This window comes from Daphnia carinata, chromosome 7, assembly GCF_022539665.2.
Source record: "Daphnia carinata strain CSIRO-1 chromosome 7, CSIRO_AGI_Dcar_HiC_V3, whole genome shotgun sequence".
Classification (NCBI taxonomy): domain Eukaryota; kingdom Metazoa; phylum Arthropoda; class Branchiopoda; order Diplostraca; family Daphniidae; genus Daphnia; species Daphnia carinata.
In genome coordinates this window covers 10,355,513-10,376,069 of record NC_081337.1, presented here as the reverse complement: position 1 = coordinate 10,376,069, position 20,557 = coordinate 10,355,513, and the positions used below count along the sequence as shown (strand labels likewise).

General features: G+C 40.3%; 5 protein-coding genes across 7 annotated transcripts in view; 2 read left to right on the top strand and 3 right to left on the bottom strand.

Annotated features, from left to right (window-relative positions):
* LOC130686037 (protein dachsous-like) overlaps positions 1–3,093 on the bottom strand; it is a 48,324-nt gene extending 45,231 nt beyond the window's left edge. The window contains exon 1 of the mRNA XM_057509334.2: positions 495–3,093. Within this exon, the coding sequence (XP_057365317.1) occupies positions 495–2,435 (1,941 nt within the window). The 5' untranslated portion in view covers positions 2,436–3,093. The remainder of the gene's footprint in view (positions 1–494) is intronic.
* Positions 3,094–5,977: 2,884 nt separating this feature from the next.
* Positions 5,978–7,651, bottom strand: LOC130687167 (F-box only protein 8-like). Its single transcript, XM_057510309.2, is given in 8 exon segments — positions 5,978–6,284; positions 6,287–6,320; positions 6,406–6,566; positions 6,634–6,818; positions 6,900–7,018; positions 7,098–7,209; positions 7,280–7,403; positions 7,471–7,651. Coding segments are annotated over 8 exon segments (846 nt in total). The 5' UTR covers positions 7,529–7,651; the 3' UTR covers positions 5,978–6,231.
* A 62-nt stretch (positions 7,652–7,713) lies between these two features.
* On the top strand, positions 7,714–9,325 carry LOC130687147 (dolichyl-phosphate beta-glucosyltransferase-like). Of its 3 annotated transcripts, XM_057510301.2 has the most exons (7): positions 7,719–7,932; positions 7,990–8,164; positions 8,227–8,435; positions 8,509–8,617; positions 8,678–8,903; positions 8,975–9,060; positions 9,179–9,325. In XM_057510301.2, exons 1-7 carry the CDS (start codon positions 7,885–7,887, stop codon positions 9,301–9,303), a joined length of 978 nt encoding a protein of 325 aa, XP_057366284.1. In that variant the 5' UTR covers positions 7,719–7,884; the 3' UTR covers positions 9,304–9,325. The 3 variants fall into 3 exon arrangements, with proteins under 3 accessions (XP_059352015.1, XP_059352016.1, XP_057366284.1); XM_059496032.1 differs by having other exon boundaries at positions 7,714–7,932; positions 8,509–8,903; XM_059496033.1 differs by having other exon boundaries at positions 7,716–7,932; positions 8,509–8,903; positions 8,975–9,113.
* Positions 9,326–9,830: 505 nt separating this feature from the next.
* LOC130687134 (nucleosome assembly protein 1-like 1-B) lies at positions 9,831–11,886 on the bottom strand. The gene is made up of 7 exons (XM_057510290.2): positions 11,727–11,886; positions 11,261–11,455; positions 11,058–11,201; positions 10,589–11,002; positions 10,389–10,536; positions 10,206–10,325; positions 9,831–10,152 (listed from the first exon to the last, which is right to left on the bottom strand). The coding sequence occupies exons 2-7, from the start codon at positions 11,450–11,452 to the stop codon at positions 9,977–9,979; spliced, it is 1,194 nt and encodes a 397-aa protein (XP_057366273.1). The 5' UTR covers positions 11,453–11,455; positions 11,727–11,886; the 3' UTR covers positions 9,831–9,976.
* A 1,791-nt stretch (positions 11,887–13,677) lies between these two features.
* LOC130687113 (eukaryotic translation initiation factor 5B-like) lies at positions 13,678–19,820 on the top strand. Its single transcript, XM_057510272.2, is given in 12 exon segments — positions 13,678–13,765; positions 14,015–14,222; positions 14,224–14,433; positions 14,490–14,721; positions 14,790–15,193; positions 15,282–15,718; positions 15,782–16,514; positions 16,646–16,722; positions 16,784–16,991; positions 17,224–17,319; positions 19,397–19,558; positions 19,646–19,820. Coding segments are annotated over 11 exon segments (2,805 nt in total). The 5' UTR covers positions 13,678–13,765; positions 14,015–14,084; the 3' UTR covers positions 19,754–19,820.
* The last annotated feature ends 737 nt before the right edge of the window (positions 19,821–20,557 follow it).

Here is a 20,557-nt window from a genome sequence, read left to right as displayed (position 1 = left end):
CTCAGGCATTTAGAACCCTCGATTCAGCTTCAAATTGCAAAGGAAGGAAATCAAAACAATGCAATCTGAGTGTAGGCTTAACGTTTATAATGTCGATTGATGACACTACGTTTGGAATTCGTTCAACCACCTTGCTCGAGTTCTTCTCTGACAGCCTTTTGCATTGACAAGTTAGAAATTCCAAATGAAATTGCAGTATACTCAATCTACCACATTCTCTAATCTTAAAATAAAAAAAAAAATAAAAACCTGTTCACGTGAAATGAAGCCTCTAATATTCCGCGTATTACAACCACACAATTTTTTAAATCGTTGCGACTGTCGAGCAATGTATTCCCGCTCGGGACTTCGCCTTGTCTATTCGAGCTCTTCATTTGACTGCACCATTATGTTATGCCTTAATAAAGATGACTTGACACAACCCGCACGCCGAACAACAACACAAAAAGAAAAAAAAACGAACCAAAAAAAGAATAGTCGAAGCACTGTCTTACCTTGAGGACACAATGGCCGACAGCCTCGTCTTCACGGACGGAAACGTTGTAGAAACTTTGGTCGAAAATGGGCTCGTTGTCGTTGACGTCGCGAATTGTGACGCGAACCGTGGCCGTGCCGGTGAGGGCCGGTCGTCCGGCATCCGTGGCCAGAACGGTTATCTGCGGCACTGGGTCCGTTTCGCAGTCGATGTGTTTGCGAGTGGTAATGAGGCCAGTGCGTCCGTCGATGTGAAACCAGTCCGAGTGAGTATCGGGCGACTCGAGAATGGAATAAGTCACAACGGAATTGTTTCCCAAATCGCGATCCAGGGCCGACAACTGGAAAACGGAGGTGCCCGGATCGGCGACCTCCAGCACGTTGGCGTAGTACATGGTTTGCTCAAACTGCGGTGCGTTGTCGTTGGTGTCGGTGACGCGCAAATTGAAGGCACGCGACGCGTGCAGCGGCGGGCTACCCTGATCGGTGGCCGTCACGACGAGCGTCATGTTGGGCTTGACCTCTCGGTCCAACGGAAGCGAAACGATCATGTAAATGATGTTGTCACGAGTGGTCAGACCAAAATGCCCTTCGCCACCGTCCAGCGTCACGTTGACATTGGCGTACTCCTCCTTGGAGTCTGGGTCGTTGACGGAGATGCGGGCAACGAACTCGCCCGGCTGGGCGTCTTCTGAAATCTTGGGAGTTGCGTCGTCGCTCAAGAAGATCAAGTTGATAGTCGGCTGGTTGTCGTTGACGTCTGTGACTCGGATCGAGACGAAAGCCGTCGTTTCCAGGGCCTGGACGCCAGAATCGCTGGCCACAACCACCAACTCATGGACCTCTTTTGTCTCAAAGTCCAGCGGCCGATTGACCGAGATGACTCCGGTGAGTTGGTCAATGACGAACACGGAATCGCGATCGCTCTGACGCCGGTTAATCGAATACGTAATGCGTCCGTTGTCTCCGGCATCCGTATCGGTGGCAAACACCTGTAAGACGCTAGTGCCGATAGTGGCGTTCTCGGCCACCGAGGCGAAGTAGCGACTCTGATTGAATATCGGCTGGTTGTCGTTGACGTCTTGGATGGTAATGTTGACGGTCATGAAGCCGCGCAGCGGCGGGTTACCGCCGTCCAGGGCTTCAATCACTAGGCTGTAGAATGCCGTCGTCTCACGATCCAAGAAGCCATTGATCTGCAGGTCCAAGTAGAGGACCCCGTCGCGCTCGCGATGCGACGACAGCCTGAAGGCGTTGTTGGTGTTGCCCGAAATGATGTTGTAGCGCTGCGTGTTGAATATATCCAAATCCAAGTCCCTGGCCGGCGGCAGAGTCCGTTTGACGTCGCGCGGCGTGTTCTCAGGGAATTCGATCTGCAACGACGGACTGGGGAACGTCGGAGCGTTGTCGTTTTCATCTTTGACAGTCACTAAGACGCGGATGTTCTCGCCGCTCAGCGGGATCGCCACCAGCGAGTAGGACGAGCGCAGTTCTCGGTCCAGCACAACTTTGGTTCGGATCTCACCTGTCGACTGCTCAATGTTTAAATCCGAGTCGACAGCGCTGCCCGGCACTGGCACGATCAGATAGGGTGGCGGCGGGGGTCGCGGCACACCTGGGTTGCTCTCGCCGATCAGGCCGATTGTCGTACCGATCGACACTCCTTCCGAGATTTCAAACTCTCGGATGTATTCGCAATGCGACACTGTCAAACTCGTAGCTAGCACGACTGAGAATAGCATCCAACAGCCAAGACGTGTCACGGACGATGCGCTGGATCGGACAAAAGAGTACCGAGGCATCGTCGATCGTCTTCCAGTCCGATGGGGTTGCCTAGGCTTGATTGGAGCGGTGGGTTTTGACACTGCACTGACCGTTAACACTCGGGTCTGCCATAACGAAGAGCCCACCAAAGAGTGGCTTCTTCGTTTGCAGCCGTCGGCCGATTCGGAGGGAACCATCGTTTGTCCGTTTTCACAACGGTTCGTGAAAAATCAAGCAGTTTATACGAAACTGCAGAATGCTCGCGTCCTAATGTGACAACCTAAGAAATCATTGTACGGTTCGGCTGTCGAATATCGGCCTAAAAACACTTGCACACTGCACGTAGGTTAAAAATACTGAGCTGTTCGGATACGTAGGACACTCAAAAACTGGCCAGCGATAGGTCAGAAAATTTCCTTGTTGGGCACACAGACATGGTCGATAACCATCTCACAGCGTTCGGAGTCCTTGTGCTCTACGACACACGATTATTTCTTATGAAATGAGAAGGCTCAGCTTCGCGTTAACTAGAGATGGATGGCTTGTAACTGCGCTGTGCATCTCCAACTGTGGATTTCATTTTCATGAAATCTGGATTGTTTTTTTTTTTTAATTTTTTTAATCCGAAATGTAAATTGAATTATAATCCAAAGTGTTGCTGATTTAAATTCCAAAAGAAACTGATTCGGCCCAGACGAAGTATCAGTATCCAAGAGCGCGTTCTTCAATGCCTAGCTGTTGAACTAAATTGTTGAGAAAAAAAAATGGTCAACAAGCGTTGGCTTCACTTTTTGCGCCGAAAGAAAGGAACCTACGGCAGGAAGCACAATCACACACACACACTCCAGTGAAGGTCCCAACGTGTACTGAAGGTCTTTGGTCAGAGGAGACCCGATTCTTCCTCTTCCATCCTTACCACCCTCTAGCCATCAGTCCAAGCGGCGGCATTGGCCACGAGAAACTGCAGCACAGGTAAACTAAAGGTTGAAAGGTTCTACAAAAGCAGAAAAAAAAAGGGAAGAAACTGAAATAGAGGAGAGAAGGGGAAAGAGGGAAGGTAAGGAAAAAGAGAAGAAGAAAAAGAGAAGAGAGGGAGAGAGAGAGAAAAAAAAGAAGAAGAGAAGGAGTGAGGGAGAAAGAATGAGAATAATAAAAGAAAAAAAAAGATAGGAGAATGTATTTTAAAAAAAAGTAGTAGACAAGGTAGAAAAGAGGAGGACGGGTAGCAACAGGTAAGGTTGGAAGGCCGGCAAAGATGGCCAGAGGGGTCGAAACCGAAAGACAAGAGTTGAGAGAGGGAGGTAAGAGAGAGAGAAAAAGAGAGAAGGAACAGGAGGAGGGAGGTGAAGAGAAAGAGGGTCGGAAAGAAGGTGGTCAGGTATAATAGAAGGGAAGGAATGTTCCGTGTTTCTTCCTCTTCTTTTTCATTCGATTCCTCCATCTCCTCCCATCGTACAAGCGGTGGCTCCGCGTTCTAGCTGCAATATTGTCCGTGTTTCTCAGCTCATTCCCTACCACCACCATCAGCTTCCCCTCCTTGGTTTTTTTTCCTCCCCTCTCCAATCTTCTTCTACCACTATAGTTTCGGCCCTGTTTCTTTTTTCTTTTTCGTCTGATGATGTTCGTCTCTTTTATATTCGCCCTCTATTCGTAGTACTTTTCTTCTCTCGCTTCGCTTACATGAACAAATTCACGCTGTTGTGGTTTAGTGTTCAAAACTTGGGCGCTCTGCTGTCTTGCATTGCAACAACCAAAAGCAGACGACCAAATGCACGTTCATCCTCCCTTGGTCAGCGTTTTTCTTTTCCCTAAATCCTAACGCTTTATGTTCTCGGACCTAACCGAACATCAGCCGAAAATGATGTGTAGAGGCCTCACAGGCCACACACTATTTTCTTGTTCTCCTTTTTCCAAAACATCTAGTTAGCATTCTTGTTCGCGAAGTGAGTTCCCTGGCAACTGTTGGTGCACGTACATTCATCCTCTGTTGACATAGACTAGATTTTCGGCAATGAGCATCTTTTTCGCCAGACGTTTTCGAAACTGGAATCATCATGGTGGCTGTAGGCTACCTGAGAATCCTCAAACTCAGGATGTACTATGAAACGGCCTCTGTTGTACTAAGCAACTGTGCAAAAGAGATGGATGATTCGTTTTTAATGAGTTCCGCCGCAGCAACTCTTGCAGGCAACCTGGATGGTAGTAAGGCCAAGCTGGGTTATTTTTCCAGTTTGAGGAAATAAGAGAATCCAGTACCGAAGAGCAGCCGAAGCGATGTATACACATTTACAGCAGACAGCGAAGAAGGGCTTGCACTCTTTTTGATGCTAGTTCTCTCAGGGAGAAGCCTCAGGCGCTCTAACACTTGAATATCTTCCCACTGACGCTTCAGTTCATCTATACGCAGAACACACATTCACGCACGTAGTGTTACCGTGTAATTTGTCCCTAAAGTTTCTCTTCCTTGAGCGCATACCAAATCGATATCTCTACATTTTATCTTTTTTTTTTTTATTCGTTAAGCGCTGAAATTTCCAAACAATAACTTTCACTATGTCTTTTATCGCAAGAGCTTATTGACAGGTTGCAGCAGGTATGACTCGTCTAGTTAAATGCTTGATTAGTTTTACAACATGAAAGTATAATCGATAATCGCTTTCTACATTGAGGAACATTTTTTTCCAAAACTCTAGTGTTGTGTGATTTGAGGACAGCGTTTAAATATTATAGAAATTTTAAAGCTGCATTATTTTCTACTTAAATACGATTTCATTGACGGATAAAATTTTTAAAATGAAAAAAAAGAAGAGTTAGGGTAATCAAAGCGTCGTTTATGCTGGCATCTGTAAATTCTTTACTTTTAATGCGAGTTAAGCGAATTTTTAGATAGATATTTTGTATATAAGATTAAATATTTTGCCCAACCGCAAATATTGCTAATTTGGAAGTATTCGATAGAGTGTTTGAATTGCAACCAATTTCCTTCTGTGCACTGGACACATTGGAAGCGATTAGTTAAATATCATCATTTACTAATACTCATATAATTATTTTTACTTCAAGGGAAACAAGAAAATAAATTTTTCTTGTTGTCGAGGCAAAAGCCATCTATTGGGTAACGTAACATTATGTTTGGGATCAACACATTCTATCATCGACAATCCATGACATAACAAGTCAATTGGATGTACAATGTATCGTAAAACAACTGTTGAAAAGTAAAAATAAACTGAAATACACAACAAATGCAAAACCTAAATAAAAAAATTGTCGAATTATTTAATTGTTATAGGAAGACACACAAAAGAAAATGCTGTTTTGAAACCTTGAGTTCTGCATTAACTTTATGGCATAGCTAATTCTATTTTTAATTGTTTTACTTCTCGACTGTAGCAGGATTCATCGACCTTGTACTCGAGGGTGTTGACGATTTCATTATCTAGCCTTTTAAAGATGTTTGTTTACGTATTGCGTACCTCATTGGAGAGAGAGAGAAAGAACACGTAGCACCAGGATCGAAGTATTTTCAGTTGATCTTTCTCGAACCCAAGTCGACCGACTGGTTTCAAAGACAACATAGTCCTCGTACAGCAAGTAATCGCTTTAGTTATGGAAAATCGGGTAGTGTATCCCTGCCTCGATATACGAACCCCCACACCAAGTCTGAACAACTTCGTACGGTAGGTCACCTAAGGAACTGCTCTGTTCTCGTTCTCTTCAGAGGCTAGAGCGCATACAATGTGTAGATTAGTTTATTGAGGTTATTTTTTATAATAAAGGAAAATTACAATGGGTTTACACAATTGATTGAATTTTACTAGCTTGTAACGTAAACATACCTTAGCTTTACAAATCTGCTAAATCTATGGACGTTATTCTATCTTACACTAACATGGAGGTGTTAACATCGGAGTAGATGAAAAATCAATGAAGGGTTTTCCTACTGGTGTGGTCCTTGTGATAACCAATAATAATAAAAGCGGTCATGGCATATCAGAACTTCTTCACCAAGTATGTTAATGGTGATCTGGTCGGGAAGTTTTGTTACACCTCCCCGGTGCAACATGGCCAATAAGATAAATCTGAGAAAATCATAGGTGAACAAGGGAAAATTAAAAAAAATACGTAAAAAACTGAAACTGCGTTACATAAATACTGTTCTATTACATCATCATATAGATGCCCGCACCAATCGTCGTCTATCCTATGACCAACTGCTCTTCGTACGTTACGAATGAATTCGCGTTTCGACATTTTGTTTTTTATGTGAGGACTAGAGAGGTCCACGGAAAGAATTATCAGGGAAAAACTGACGATATAGATAGTATCTGCAAATCGTAAAGACGATATACAGCTGTGAGAAACTCATACATTTTACATTGAACGATATCATACCTGGCGGTAATTTTAAATGCTGGTTGCAGTCGTAAAATCGTCGGGAAAATTTGTCTAGAAGAGTATGTAAATAATTGCCATGAATGTCTCCTGCCAATGTTCGTGAAAATACAGTGCGCAGAGCATTCGGTAAAGATTCGCCTTTGAAGTTTTGTAAACCAATGAAGTGATCAAGGACATCTCCTCTGTATATACATACATTAATGATTAACACTTAACTACTATCATTAGCTAAATATTGTTTACAAGTCATCAAAAAAACCTACCTTTGGCCTAAATAACAACAAAGTTGTAGAGAATTAAGTTTATTTGTATGATGAAGAAAATTTGCAATATCTTCAGGGTCATTCTTTATCAGTCCATTGTTGAAAAAATATTTCATGCCCTAAATAAAAAATTTACAACAGAAGAAGTTTTAAATTGTTATAGTTGCAGCAGGTTTTTACACACAATAATATACATGCCTTTTCAGCATCTGCACAAAATATCAGGGATCCTTCATCAAGAATCAGGTATAGCTTTCGATATGATTGTACTTTCGGTGGCAAATGATGATAGCCCCAATTTCTGCACAGCCTGTTAAATAACCCAACATAATCAGTTTGGGAGTACAGTTTTTTTAATGAAATGGATATGTAAACACTACCCCATCCATAAAAGTTCATCACATGCCAAGTCATTCCAGACACAACCTGCGAGGCACAAGTCAGTTGCATTTAGATGGGACAACACAGTAAGACTCAGTTCTAAAGGAAGCTTTCTAATGGGATCTAGAAAACATATTAATGAGAGAAATCAATGAATAATAATATTCTAAAAATTACACATTACCAGTACCTATATTTGGAGATTTAAGTTCTTCATCCAATCTGTTCCTTGTATTATACTGACCCATGATCTTGCTAACTGGTTAAATTTAAAAGATCCATGTTAGAATTTCCCAAGATGTTCAAACAGTTTGTCTGCCCTTGTCGTAGCAGTCGTCTAGTTGGCCATGTTTTGCTTTTATTTCTCGGTTGTCAGGACAACAGTAGACAAGGCTCCATAATGCTGCCGGCGACGTGTCACTGGCTATTTGGCCATCGGCTGTTGTGTGTAAAAACTCAATTTGGGCGATCATTATTTACTTCCTTTAAACATTATTATGTGCCAAAGGTCACAATTGTAACTCGCCAAAGTTCTTTCCGGTTAAGCTCGAACAGCAACTGAGTGTAGGTCGATCAGTAAACCGTACGATAGATTTCAAACAGTATGCTGCTCTTAGGACTGTTGTTGGTTTTAGGGTGTGCAACTTTGGTGGTTAGTATGTAAAAAGGTGATATGTTTGAGTTTGTAATAAAGTATTTTGCTTCATAGATGTTGCTCTTCATATATTTAACATCTGAAACATATGCAAAGGTTATTAGATTCAAGGAAGAAAAATTCTTTTTGGATCCAAATACTGCTGAAAAGCAGAGGTTTCCTTCAATTGAAGATGAATCTACCATTTGGCTTTCCGTAATTGTACCGGCCTACAATGAAGAAAAACGATGTAGAGTGTTTAAACAACCCTATTTTATTACACAATAATTATTTTTACAATTTTTTACATAGTACCTGTGATGCTAGATGAGTGCCTCGATTACCTTGAAAAGAAGCTGAAAAGTAATCCAAGCTGCACATATGAAGTTCTTATTGTAGATGATGGAAGCACTGATAATACTACAGAACTTGGCCTTGGTTATTCTAAAACATTTGGTTCTGATAAAGTTAGAGTGCTGACATTATCAAACAACCGTGGGAAAGGTGGTGCTGTACGACTGGTATAGTATTTCCTGTTTATTTTTTAATAAGTAATCCATCTTGTGGATTAAAATAAGCATTTCACCTTTTCAGGGAATGCTTAGCGCTAGGGGAGAACAGCTATTATTCGCCGATGCCGATGGAGCAACAACATTTGAGGATATATCTAAGCTTCAAAACAATTTGAAAGAACTTGTTAAAGGTTATTTGGAAAAAAACTATATTTTGGATGCTAGTACTATAAGGAAATTTTCAAATTCAGGTCAGCCCATAGATAAGGCACTAGGTCTTGTCTGCGGATCTCGTGCTCATCTAGAAAAAGAAGCTATTGCCTCTCGTTCTTTCTTTAGAACTGTCCTAATGAAAGGATTTCATCTATTGGTTTGGTTGTTTGCCGCCCGATCGGTGCGAGACACGCAATGTGGTTTTAAACTGCTTACGAGACCAACTGCCAGGTTATGCTTTCCGAATCTTCACATTGAGCGATGGTAAATCATCTCATTTTACGCCCAATTGCTGGAATTTCACTGCCCGTGCTCACACTGTTCATCTCTGGTAGGGCTTTTGATGTTGAACTTATATACATAGCAGAGTACATGAAGATACCGACGGGTGAAGTTTCAGTTAGATGGATGGAAATTGAAGGCAAGTTCATTTCCTACAATATATCATAACCACAGTTTCCTACTATAGATTAAGTGATACAATTACTTCTATGAGAATTGATGTTCAAAGTTGTCTTAACTGTCTGAGGACTGTTTAGGTTCAAAAATTGTTCCTGTATGGAGCTGGCTTCAGATGGGTCGAGACTTGATCCTGATGTGGCTGCGGTATTCCACAGGAGCTTGGAAAGTTAACATGCGTCCTCTAACTTCTAAAATGGAATAAAGTTCGTTGTTGTACAATGAAATTTGTTTGGTTTTTATTTCAACTTGTTTCATCGTTATTCTGTTCATTGACCTGAATATTGGTTTTCATGTTTGACACTTGAGTCAGAAATATATATGCATTAAAAGTTTTCCTTGTGGATTAACAAACTATCAAGTCTACAATTTTTTTATCTGGCAGATTTTGTGAAGAGAAAAAGCTCTATTTACAGAAACAAATAACATTAAATTTTGGTATGAACTTATGCTCCTGATTGTTCACTCGACTTTATCATCTTACATGCTTTAAAAGTCAAACTATTTCGCCATCTTTCGCCTCTACAAAGCCTTGAACAGGCTGGGATAAATTCCTAAGCCAGGTTTCTAAAAACAAAAATTTATTTAAAAAAAAAATTGTTTAAAGGGTTGAGATTTTTGGATTTGTACCATGTCACTGCTTCTATACTAATCACTCCCTTGCAAAATTTTGTTACAGGAGTCAAAATTACATGTGCAGTAACCTCACTTTATAGCAAACAAAAATGAGACTTGATTAGACGAAATTTTATTAGATTAAAGAACAGTATTGAGGAACTGTTTTGTAATTTCGGGAAAGGGAAATACACAGTAGGTTAACATTGAAGAGCAAAGTTATATTAAAGTGAATAACCAATTCTTCAAGTTTCGAATCGTCCTCATTGTTGCTTGCATTCCGCCGGATTTGCTTGTCCTTTCTGACCTCGAACGGCCTTGGCATGTTTACGGGGATCGAAATCAGGGTCCTCGTCTTCTTCTTCACCTTCTTCCCCTTCTTCATCTCCCTCCTCTTCCTCCTCCTCCTCATCAAAATCATCCTCCATCAATGCATCACCTAATCCAAAATAATTGGATCACTTGTCTCCTTCTGCTAAAAGAATAACTTACCAGTAAAATAAAGCGTTGCACGCGGTACAATACTTTCTCTGATGTAATGGCCAATTTCAAAGTCAGCCGTTAGCAGCGCACGGGTATCCTCGTCAACTTCTTCATCAGCATCGTCAGTAACTATTATTTAAAACCCTGAATCAAAGGAACTTTTCTTTAAGCTCTTTCTTGGTAAAAACGTACCAGCAGGAGGACTGAAGAAATTGAAAAACGAATCGTTCTGGACAGTCTTTGAGACGGTACGAACACTTCCCTTAGACTTGTGCTTCTGCTTCTTTTTAATGGTCTTGACTGTGACATTTTTCCCTTTTTTCCAGTCAATTGTAGTGCCCTAAAAAACATGCATGAGTTAAAGCACCAAACCTATGTTTAAAGAATGATACCTTGCATTTGTGGATTTCAGGTCCTTCAAAGCTGAATGGATCTTCTTCATCAGGAACACATTTCATGTCATATGTCTTTGTCAAGATGGTGTTCTCAAAGTAATCATTTGGAGTGAAGTGAAAATCAAGAATAAAGCCCATAGGTTCTTCTACATATCGAACTTTGATATCAACAAGGTGTTTCAGGATGGGCTCATCATGATCTTGAACCATGTCAGCAAGCAATTCAACATTTTTAAAGATGGTTAACCAGAATTCAGGAACTCCCTTCATATCTTCTTCCTTAGTGTCATTCTCAAGTGTGACCTTATTCTTCATATCTTCAGAAAGCTCCTCACTTTCTTTGTCATCGTCCAATGTCCAGACACATTCTTCATCAGTAGGCTCATAATCTCCACTTGTAATTTTGGCTCGCTAAATAGAAATCACATTTAACTCCAATTACAAAAATTACAAAGCAACATCCTACCTTTTCAAAGAAGGACTGATATTTTTCTTGGTACTTGCACTCAAGAACATGCACTTCCTTAAAAAATTCTGCTTCAATTTTGGTTGTTTCAAGTTGAAGATTTTTAAGAGCCTTGATACGCCGCTGGACTGCAGCAGGCAAACTCTATAGATGGTAAGTAATGATTGCATCATTACTGTTTATAATATGGTTGAAATGGTTACCTTAATATAACCAGATGGATCTCCAACCATGCTGTCAAGGCGAGCTTGCAAAGCAGCCATCACTTTAGGGTTTTGAAGAACTGCTGCCTGCAGTTTCTCTTTGCTCAATTTATCAGATCCTTCCTCTTCCTCTTCAACTTCTTCAATATCCTCTTCAGAGTTTTCAACAATTGCTGCTTTGTCAGAATCCATTTTCTAAATATCAAAATATGTTTAGGTGATAGCTTACATATTGGCATCAACAATATCAAATTTCAACCAAATGAGAATAGAAAATGGCAAAAAGAATATTTTTGCTACCCCCCATTTAAATAGGACACGATTTTCTCCCGCCTTGGACCGGGCTAATACCACGTGGGTAACACGGTGACGGAATAATTTTACTTAGATAATAATTTACAAGTAATGTCATCAGACTTAATATACACAATATGAAACTGTAGACAATTCAGACATTTGTACTTACTTAAAGAATATCTGAGAATTTGAAGTTAAGAATGAAAGATGACGATGAAAAAATACCAACAGCCGGCTTTCGGTGGAGTACACTTCACAAGTAAGGCTCTACGTCTCACGTTTGGCCATACGTAGGTTCAGGAGGAGGGAGAGAACGCCAACGGCAACTGTCTGCAACGCTGCCAAACAAATATCAGGGCACTCCTCCTTCTGCCACACAGTACCAGACAGTACTGGCTTATTCCAAGGAAGTCTTCAAGTTTTGTATAATTAATAATTTTAAAAATAAAAAAACCAGTTTAAAACGTTAGAACTACGAGCAGCAAGAATTTTAGTAATTAAATAAAACTGGATTTCCGACTTGGCTTCCATATTATATATTACTGTGAATATTCTAAATGCTATTGTCAACAAAGAATTTATTATTTTTAGCATAATTTTTAAAGGTTTTCGTTTCCCGTAAAAACCTTTATAGAAACTCAGCTTATCTTCCTTTGAAATTATTTTATTAAGGATATAGCTGTTTTGTATTTACCTTTTAATTTTGCTAATTCAGTTACTTGTCACGTTCTAATAATAAATAAACGGCAATAGCAACAGCCGTCTAATAAATAAAAATAAGTGCAATACCCATCATCAGACCAGAGTCCTATATTTTTTTTGTATTTTTATGTAGCTTTCATGACATTCCACAATAATTTGTAGTGTGATTGTTGACAAAAACAATACGGAATTTACATTTCCTGTATACTGTTCGTAGGCCTGATTTATACCGGAAAAGCAAGGAGGCTAAGTTTTGCATACATTTTCAAAAATGTGTCTTTTTTTTCTTATGAGCATGAAGTAAAACTAAAGGAGCGCACACGTTATAGACCCATCCTCCTGAAATGTGTTACTTTCAAAAAGAGTACCCTAAAGCTAAACAATAGAGGGCAGTTTTAATTTTTAAGCAAAGACTCGGAAGAAAAACGAGGCAGTGTTCGATTCAACCATGCTTGATCAATAATATCGTGAATATTACTAACTGTATGACCATAAATGTGGTGCAATTTCACATAACCTTTTATGTCATAGTTTTGTTAGTGAACATTCAACACACCTAGTGAACATTCAAGGCAATCTAACAAAAATCATTCATTTGAGTTAAAAATTGACTCAGTAGATTTGATGCAAAATTTGATAGATGGTACAGGTCAATGCAATCCATAGTACGATACATGCGTTTTTTCCATCATTTAATGTATCCTGTAAATTCGATAATTACTTAACATTAACACAATTAAGTAATTTCAGTATTTTCAGGAACCGAACTTTCATACTTCGAATTGGTACGAGAGTACGTTAGCCAAACAGCTATTTATTACACAAGGTTAAATGTGTAATAATTTCATTTTGTTCATTTTATTTTTCATGCTTCCGACATTCGTTTTGTTCCCTACATAATATTTCACATGATCTACCAATACCCAATAAGTGAACTGAAGAAATTTACTCATGGTTGATATAAAGCAAAAAATGATCGATGGGACAGGTCAATGAATCCACAAGAGGACACAAGTGTTTTTTTCCATCACTTTAATATATCCTGCAAATTCGATAACTACTTAACATTTCACATTAAGTAACTATTATTGTAAATTCAGGATTTGAACGTTGGTACTTCTGTGCAGCATGCCGGCTCGATAACCAAACACCCAACTGCATTTATGTAAACACTGAAACAAATGGAAACAAATGCATAAAATATACCAGCCCCAGCTGAACTATTATTCTAGCTTCACATTTGCATTCAGGCTTATCGAGGGAACATTATTTCAATGACATCATTTGGATTGCACTAATTCTGCTAACTCGTACAACTCGTTTTGTTGTTGAAAAAAAACGCTATGTACTATCCGAATCGGAGTATATTACACAGTGATGGGCTTTGGTGAGTGCAAACGCGAGAGGAGAGATGGCGAATAGGTTGCTCAGTTAAACTTGGCAACGTCACCTACTGTCGGCTGTAGATTGAGTCTAGACCGAAAGGACTTCGTGATTAACACCGTGGTATGGATATTTTCATTAATCATTTTGAACTTTTACCATAGTATGAAGAATACTTGAATATCTAAAATAAAGATAACGGTCGCGTCTTTATGGTACTAGAATTTTTCACGGGAAAATTTTTCTTTGGTTGTCTGTTAATCTCATGACTTCTAATTTGTTGCGTTTACCGACTTTCACTTTACAAGCTAATCTAAAATCTTTAAAATATTCAAACGAATTTGATGGTTTTTTTCCATCATTAAATTACAGGTTGCTGTTAACCCCTGACATTTCAGAGCAAATTCATGCAATAAAACATCTGTAACAGAAGAAGAAGAAAATGACAAAAAAAAATTCAAAAAAAGTAAAAGAAGACTCGGATGAATTAGCAATAGCATCACCCACATTTCCAGAGCCAGATAATGAACCAGTAGAAGACATTTTTGAGGATGAAAAGTCTGAAAAGAAAAAGAAGAAGAAAAAAAAAGAAAAACAAAGATGACGAAGCTGAACCTGAACCTGAAGCTCCTGAAGCTCCTGAAAGGTCTGAAGAAGCAGATGATGACCAAGATGATAGAAAAAATAAAAAGGACAAATCTAAAAAGAAAATCGACCCAAAAAAGGAGAAAAAAGGTGGCCCTGGAAAAAAAGCGCTGGCAGCCATGCAAGAAACTCTCAGAAAAATTAAAGTAAAAATTCTAAAGTAAATGTTACTTGATCAAATTTTGAACACTTATCTGTTAAGGAAGAGGAAGAACGTATAAGGCGGGAAGAAGAGGAGGCTGAAAGAAAAGCAGAAGAGGAGGAACGAATTAGACAAGAACAGGAACGGAAAGAACAGGAACGCCGAGAATTAAGAAAACAACGTGAAAAGGAGAAAAAGGAGCGATTGAAGGCTGAAGGAAAATTTCTGACCCCAAAACAGAGGGCACAACAGGCCCGTTCACAAGCCTCTTTAGAGGTATTGAGAGCGCAAGGTACTTTCATTGATTTTTTAAATTCTACCTTCTGGAAACTCATTTGGTTGCTCCTATTTTTGTCTTAGGCATTGATGTCCCCTTAATTGGAGAAAAACGACCGAGGGCTGGTACAAGAATCCGTTCGAACAAACAGCAACAAGCAACCGTTCAAACAGAAGAGCGCGCGACTTCGGAAGAAAAAACGGCTGATCAAACAGCAACTGAAGAAACGTTAGTGGAGGAAGAAGTAGAAGAAGTCAAAGAATCGTGGGATGCAGAATCGTCTTCGGAGGAAGAAGTCGAGGAGACACCAGTTCCCGAGGCCACCATTGTTGTGCAAAATCAGCCAAAGGCAAAGTCGGACAGTGAAGTCTCTGAGAGTAGTTCGGAGGAAGAAGAATCTGACAGTAGCGATGGTTCAGATGACGAAGAAGATACTAAAAAGACAGATGCTGTTTCTAGGAGAGAAAGGGCGTTGAATCGCATTCAGGTATTATTTGTGGCAAACTAAACTTAGAATGCAAACTGATAAAAGTAGTCGATTAGTTATGAGCATAATGTATTATCCGGTTTTCCAGAAAAGGCGAGAGGCTGCTGAAAAGAACAAAAATCCTGACATTTTACGAGCTCCTGTTGTTTGTGTTCTGGGTCATGTGGATACAGGGAAAACAAAAATTCTCGACAAACTCCGGAGAACCCATGTTCAAGATGGTGAAGCGGGTGGTATTACACAGCAAATTGGCGCTACAAACGTTCCAATTGAAGCAATCCGCGAACAATCCAAAATGGTTATCGGTTTCCAAGAAATGCAGTTAAAAGTTCCAGGTCTTCTTATCATCGATACTCCTGGTCACGAATCTTTCAGTAATCTACGTTCTCGTGGTTCCTCCCTATGTGACATAGCTATCCTCGTTGTTGACATTATGCACGGCCTTGAACCCCAAACCATCGAATCCCTTAATTTACTGAAAGCCAAGAAGACTCCTTTTGTTGTTGCACTAAACAAAATTGATAGGTAATAACCTAATAATTTTTAATAACAATCTAGGACATGTTACAAAGTTTCTTTATTCGCCAGGTTGTACGACTGGATCTCGAATCCTAGAAAAGACGTTAAAGATTTAATCAAATCGCAAGGAAAGAACACTCAGTTGGAGTTCCAAGATCGGTGCAAGTTAGTGATAACCCAGCTAGCTGAACAGTCCATGAATGCTGCCGTCTTCTACGAGAATCCCGATTCTCGATCCTACGTCTCCATGGTTCCAACAAGTGCTGCTACTGGTGACGGTATGGGTAATCTCATGGCGCTCATTGTTGATTTGACCCAAACCGCATTAGCTAAAAGGCTGATGTATACGGACGAGCTTCAAGCGACTGTTTTGGAAGTAAAGGCCATCCCTGGCTACGGAACCACAGTGGACGTCATTCTTGTTAATGGCACCTTGCATGAGAGCGATACAATCGTTTTGGCTGGAACGGACGGCCCCATAGTGACGCAGATTCGGTCTCTTCTTTTACCGCAACCCATGAAAGAATTGCGAGTTAAGAATACGTATACTGAGCCAAAAGAAGTTCGAGCGGCCCAAGGTGTCAAAATCACAGCAAAAGATTTGGAAAAAGCCATTGCCGGCTTAAATCTACTTGTTGCATACCACCCGGATGAAGTAGAAATCTGCAAGGAAGAGGTAGCTCATGAGCTGAAATCTGCATTGGGAAGAATCAAACTCCAGGATCGAGGCGTCTATGTTCAAGCCTCTACTTTAGGTTCACTAGAAGCTCTTTTGGAGTTCTTGAAAACTTCTGAAATTCCTGTAACAAATCCATTTTTTTTTTTTTTTTTTAATATAAATAGTTGTTGTGCTATTTCGACTGGAAATTTATCCAAGTAATAGTTTATTTCAAATTTTAATTCTTAACTGTTATTTGTTTCTGTGATGCGCAGTATGCGAATATCCGTATTGGTCCTGTGGTGAAAAAGGATGTCATGAAAGCCTCGACGATGCTGGAGCATAATGACCAGTATGGATTATTATTGTACTTTTTAAATATAATAAATGAAGTGAATTGTTTGTTCTTTTAGGTATGCCGTAATTCTAGCCTTCGATGTCAAAATAGAACGTGATGCTCAAGAAATGGCGGATTCCGTCGGTGTGAAAATTTTCCAAGCCGATATTATCTATCATCTGTTTGACAGTTTTATGAAATATCGCGACGAGTTGAAGGCAAAGAAAAGAGAAGAGTTTAAAGATATTGCCGTTTTCCCCTGCAAGTTAAGAATTCTCCCGCAGGTAAATGCAAAAAAAAACTCAGCTACGTGTTGGTTTACAGTTGTTGTCGAATGTCACTTGTCTGCTTGAATCAAAGCGAACGTTTATTAAGTTATGCAGAATTTTTACCGCCATTTTTCTTTTTTTTGAAATATTTTTATTAGCTTTTCGCATAAAACGGAAAACACATGCTTTATTTTGTTTTGTTTCACGTTGGCATCTCAAAGTTCATGTGATTTCTTTTCTTTTGTAGTTCATTTTCAACACAAGGGACCCGATCGTGGTTGGCGTGGTAGTGGAGAGCGGAATTGTGAAGGAGGGCACACCGCTGTGCGTTCCATCGAAAGAGGTAAGAAAAACATTTTCTCTAAAAGTTAAGAGGGTAGCTTGCAACCGAATTTCCTGTTGTTGGATCCAACCGAGAATTGTCGATTTCCCTTCTCCAAAGGTTGCCAGTGATATGACGCCTGAAAGAGGTCTGCTCTCCTTTAAGGTCAAACGATTGGTTTCACCTGCATCAACTCGAAATTATTGTGGGTTTTTTTTTTTTTTTTTGTCTTCGAAACCCATTCCGAGTCATTTGTTATTTAAAAAGAAAGGAAGTTGCTGGAAACCAAGTACTTTGAATCCACCAAAGGGAAACGTGGTCTCTTTTCTTTACTGCCTCCTTATTTTATTTTTCTCGATATGGCTACCGGATGTCAGATTGCGAACGGAACACACCACCTTCTCTCCTTTCAGTTGCCCTCACCACTGACTTTCCGCCCTTTTTTTTCTTTTCAAGCCCGAGTAGTTAGCTAATGATAGAAAGGAATTCTGGAGATGGGGCCGTTCATAATGTTTCGTGACTTGACAGTCCAATTAGAGGCTTTTGGCGTGTTTGCCAGCCCTCCTCCTCCGCCCTCCCCCCATCCTCCTTTCCGACGCAGCCAGATTCCCCCGGTTTTTCTGAATGGAAATGGAAGCAGCGGAAGTGAACCATTTGTTAGACTTGAAATAAACCGGCTTAGGCTTTAGTGGAGAAAGGAAAGTGGAGGGGGGGGGGAGACCTGGGCTAAGGTTAGTAGCAGCTGAATACTATTTACCTTTTTGTAAGGTAAAAAAAAAGAGGGGAGAAAAAAAAATATGGGCGAAAATAAGTACTAGACGACCAAAAATATCTATTAAATACACACCACCCTTCTTTGCCACCCATTTCCTTTCTTCATTGCTTACTAACCGTAGCCATTGGGTCTGAGCGATTATTGGCTGTTGAACCGTGTCTTTTTTTTTCTTTTTTTACCTGCCCATCGCCCTCCCCCTTTTTTTTCATTTTTACAAGCAGCGGAAATAAGGTCTGTTAAAAAAAAAAAAAGAAGAAAAACCTTTTGGTATGTTGTGGGTCGTTGTTTGAATTTGAGCAGGCGACAAATGAAAAGCAGATGATTTCTTTAGCTGTCTAGATAAATTGTTTCATTCTTGTGAAATGGACTGAATGACGGTCAATTGTGTTAGAAGGGTTGGGCATTGGAACGTATTTTTTTCTTTTTCCTTTCGAAAGGCGTCGTCTTGCACCTGGCCAAAAAAAAACGTGTGGGATTTTTGGGGGAGGAGCGGCGTTGATTGATACGATTTGATTGTACGCGCAGTATGTTAGATTGTAGCTTGTGAGACATGATGGGCTTAGTGTCCATCCGGGAAGGAGAAGAAATGTGAGGAGGTTTTGAGAATTCGCCGGTCTTGAGTGTGTGAAGTGGCAAAAAAGGAAGTGGAATGACAACAGAGCTGATGAGTTACTTCCTGCTTAGTTTGGCTCACATTTCCCACCGCCATATCTCTCTCTCTCTCTCTCTAGCTCCTCTTCCGCCGTGACGTACTACCCTCCTTTCCGCCCAGCCAATATTTATTTATTTATATCCTGGCCTCTGGCCCCTGCCGAAAAGAGAGGGAAAAAGAAAAAAATCTATTTCCCTGCTGGAGCCTGGCTGTCGCGACTCTTCCGGTCCCCCCTCCCCAATGTCAGAAATGATTGTTTAAACTAAAGACGACAAAAAAAAAATGATATTTTAAGAAAAATAGCGCGAAAACGTTGAGTTGTATCGTTAAGCGTCAAGAAAATAGTGACTAGTTCGGTCAAAACAATTCGAATTGTCGTGTTCCACTCACGCCCGACGGTCACTTTGACGCCGACCGCACGACAAAGATCCTCGAGAGAGATTCAGTCATGCAAAGTTCCTCGTTTCTAAAAACTATGCCAACTACTCGCACGTGGTTTTTCGCTTTCCGCCTTGGCTTTTTCTTTTTTTTTTTGCAACGAACAAACAAAAAAGAAAAGGTTTCATGAATTCCGTTAAACATTTGTTTTTAGATTACCACTAATATTCTTCTGTCACGTTTCCAATCGTTATGTCTCGATGTTCAATCTAATAGTTTGTCTGTGGTTGCAGTTTGTCAACATTGGCATCGTCACTAACATTGAAGTGAATCACAAACCCATCGAATCGGCCCGTAAAGGTCAAGAAGTTTGCATCAAAATCAGCCCGACGCCGGGCGACAGTCCTAAACTCTATGGCCGCCACTTTGATCACACCGATCTGCTCGTTTCCAAGGTAAGTCTTTTTTTTTTTTTTTTTTTTTTTAAATAATCATTAAATTTACGTTGTTAAATTCATTTGTTTGTGTGGTGGGACAAACAGATTAGCCGCGAATCGATCGACGCCTGCAAAGAGTATTTCCGCGACGATTTGCAGAAGCCCGATTGGCAGTTGATGGTCGAGTTGAAGAAGCTCTTTCAAATATTGTGATTCAATTTGGACTTTGATTTTTGAATCCTTCATTATACATTGGTGGAAGCTGCCGTGGTGCACTGGATCGATACTTCTATCCTTTTAATCCATACTGGAAAAATTACAAAAACAAGATGAAGGTTTATAGGAACCTCTGCAATGACGTTGGGTCATGTGATTTGTCCGTTGGAAAAAAAAAACGAGCCAAAATACAACGTCTAGAAGACACCATCGTCTCTAATTTGATGCCAGTTCACTGGCCTCCCTTGCCTTCCGTTAATTGGTGCGGACTAATCAAGCGACTAGACTAATCGTCAGACATGTGTGCGTACTGGAAAGGCGACACCAACTTCGTTTTAAGGTGAAAGTCGAACCACCATCGGCACTGTAGTTTTTTTTTACTGGAATCCTATAACCTATTCGTTTATGAATGAATCTAGACTTTCAAAACGATGAATTCTACGAAACATCATTGATTGAACGATAACGACGTAGAAGCCTCGTTGTTCCCATTGCGCAGGATCCGCCCCCGCATTTTTCCGGGGCACAGTTATCGATCCATTCGACTGAGCTTAATGCTCATTACCTCAACTCGGTGTGTGTAAAAAAAAAAAACGAAAGAACGACGTCCGGTGTCCAGGAATCCAAGTCCAATTGGTCCGAAATCAATAGAAACAAATGTTAATGGGCTGGACCTAGCCGGAAGAATTGGGACTAATAACGGGGGGTCGGGGGCGGAAAGAGTAAAATGACTCAAGTGTGTAGAGTGGGTTGAGGCCAAGTTTTTTTTTTTTCAGAATGGGAGAAGGGGTTCTCTTTCAT